Source organism: Neodiprion pinetum, chromosome 7 (genome assembly GCF_021155775.2).
Source record: "Neodiprion pinetum isolate iyNeoPine1 chromosome 7, iyNeoPine1.2, whole genome shotgun sequence".
Classification (NCBI taxonomy): domain Eukaryota; kingdom Metazoa; phylum Arthropoda; class Insecta; order Hymenoptera; family Diprionidae; genus Neodiprion; species Neodiprion pinetum.
In genome coordinates, this window is record NC_060238.1 from 23,118,067 (window position 1) to 23,120,236 (window position 2,170).

A 2,170-nucleotide genomic window follows, 5' to 3' on the forward strand; every position below is an offset into this window, starting at 1 on the left:
AAAATGAAGAAAAAGCGCATTTTTGGCGAAATTTTTCGCGATTTTGAAAAGTGCTGGAATAAAATAATTGTGGCACTATGCCGACGTAATTTCGCGAGAGAAATCGATTGGGCGCAGTTCCAATACGCTGCGATCAACGCATCAAAAGTTAGAGCCAAAAAACGAGAACCTGTGTTCTCGACATTTTTTGGCAGGTGCTTTTTCCTCGTAATTTCTCTCTGGTTTATCTCACGCTCTTTTCGCTACGTTTTCTGAGTTCCTGGGGGGCCCAATCAGTTCGGTAAGAGTCATACGAAACGTATCTGAGACTAAAATTTTCCGGTCAAAAATGAAGAAAAAAGTAAGGCTAACGTGCGCAATAATGATACAACTCAGTATGATTAATCTTCGTGATTAGTTCCAAGTCACCTTTGTTATAAGTTGATAATATACACGTGTAAAACGAACTAGTTTGTATTTGTCTCGCCGTGGCTCGTTCAATCACATTTAAGCGGCTTGTGTTGGTTTTTTAGTGTGACATTTCCCATATCCAAGGGTTTTATAATTATAACTCAGACGAATGTTCACTAATTTTTTTTATGTGTATTTATGTGTAATCATATATATTATACATCTATACATTGAAATGTAAATTATTCAAGGAATCATCCATGTCAAGTTCTAATAAGGCCCTACGGAGTCACTTTGAGGATATCCTCCAGCTTGACGGTTTTGTTGATTGTATGCGTTGTTGTATCCTTGCCTCGACTCCTCGTACGAGATCCTGGGCTTGTACCCTTCCTGGTCGGCCGTGTACTCGACGATCTGCTTGCGTCCGTCGGGAAGAAGAACGAAGTACATGCCCTTGGTGTCATCGCCGTCGCGGCTCTCTTGGTGTCCAAAGTCGTTGTCGTAGTTGTCCTTCACCTCGTACTGGAAATCGTACTTAGCGGGTTCCTGAAACGGCAGCAAAGTTCACATCGTCAAATCACGTCCAGTTTAACGTTTACCGATAAACAACAAACGGAACCCAAAAATCGGTCTACCGTTAAACGAGGTTACAGCATCAGTTCATTCTCAGACTTACCGAATTTTCAGCATCCGCGTAGCCGTATCCCGAGTTGGCACCTCCGGTCAAAGCGTTGTTGGCCGGGAGGTAACGATTTCCAGGAACAGCAGCCGGCGCCGAGTACTGCGATGAAGCGGGGACTCCGTAGGACGCGGACGGGGCGTTGGAGAACGTCGAGGACGACGGGGAGGCTCGAGCGGGAGCTTGGTAGTTGTTCGCGGGAAGATAGGCGCTGGATGGGGCTGAGAAACGAGCCAGGGTAGCAGAGTTCTCCGACTGGCTGGCCGGCAGGTACCTGGCCGAGGGCTGTTGACGGGGCGATGAAGCCTGGTAGTTACTGGCGGGCAGGTAACGCGTCGAGGGAGCGGAGCCTGGAGGACGATATCCGGCTGGCTCCAGGCTTGCGGACGCCACCGCGATCAGACATAATACAGCGACGATCTGTTAAAATTCAATGTACAGTTGTAGTTGTAGAATCACAAGAGTCGCGATATAATTATTCAGATTACATGTGTTCGAAATATCACTGCAGTTTGGAAAATTGACAAGAGAAGTTGCACCGTTTTTCGGATAACTGAAGCCCAAAAGATCACATTGTGTCGATCTAGTTCATTCCTCTTACCTTCATGGTATGTATTCCTCTGCGTGCCGAACGGTTGTAATTAAAAGCAAGGATCCACCCCGGCTTATATAGTTCCCTGGCGATCGCGAAAGTGCGAGTTGCATAGGTACGCTGTATGCTGTATGTGGGAGTTGCAAAACCGAGTGAAAAATGCCCCCGGTGTGAATGTAGCGGCAGCTGCGCATCTCTCTCAAATTCTGCATAATATATAATTCATCTTCGGCGTAGATGAGCGATGGAGGCTGTGCCCGGGTGTGGGTAAGAGTGTATCTCTATCCGTCGTGTTTCATAACGCAACTGTAACATCGAGAGCAAGGCCGCACACAGCCCATCTCGCTGCACAGAGAACGCGGCATCCTTGATTCTTCAATTTCACTCCAAGGATTCCTCGGCTAGCCACTTTCAAAGTTGCTTCTAGACTGTGCAACCGACGCGCGGCGCGAGCCAGGATCGTGCCAATCAATCACTTCCTCATTTGGCAAAGGGATCGCCTGCACTTT

General features: G+C 47.4%; 1 protein-coding gene across 1 annotated transcript; it reads right to left on the bottom strand.

Annotated features, from left to right (window-relative positions):
- Window positions 1-448: 448 nt before the first annotated feature.
- LOC124223178 (pro-resilin-like) lies at window positions 449-1,752 on the bottom strand. Its single transcript, XM_046634926.2, has 3 exons — window positions 1,671-1,752; window positions 1,067-1,489; window positions 449-936 (listed from the first exon to the last, which is right to left on the bottom strand). The coding sequence occupies exons 1-3, from the start codon at window positions 1,674-1,676 to the stop codon at window positions 661-663; spliced, it is 705 nt and encodes a 234-aa protein (XP_046490882.1). The 5' UTR covers window positions 1,677-1,752; the 3' UTR covers window positions 449-660.
- Between the last annotated feature and the right edge of the window lie 418 nt (window positions 1,753-2,170).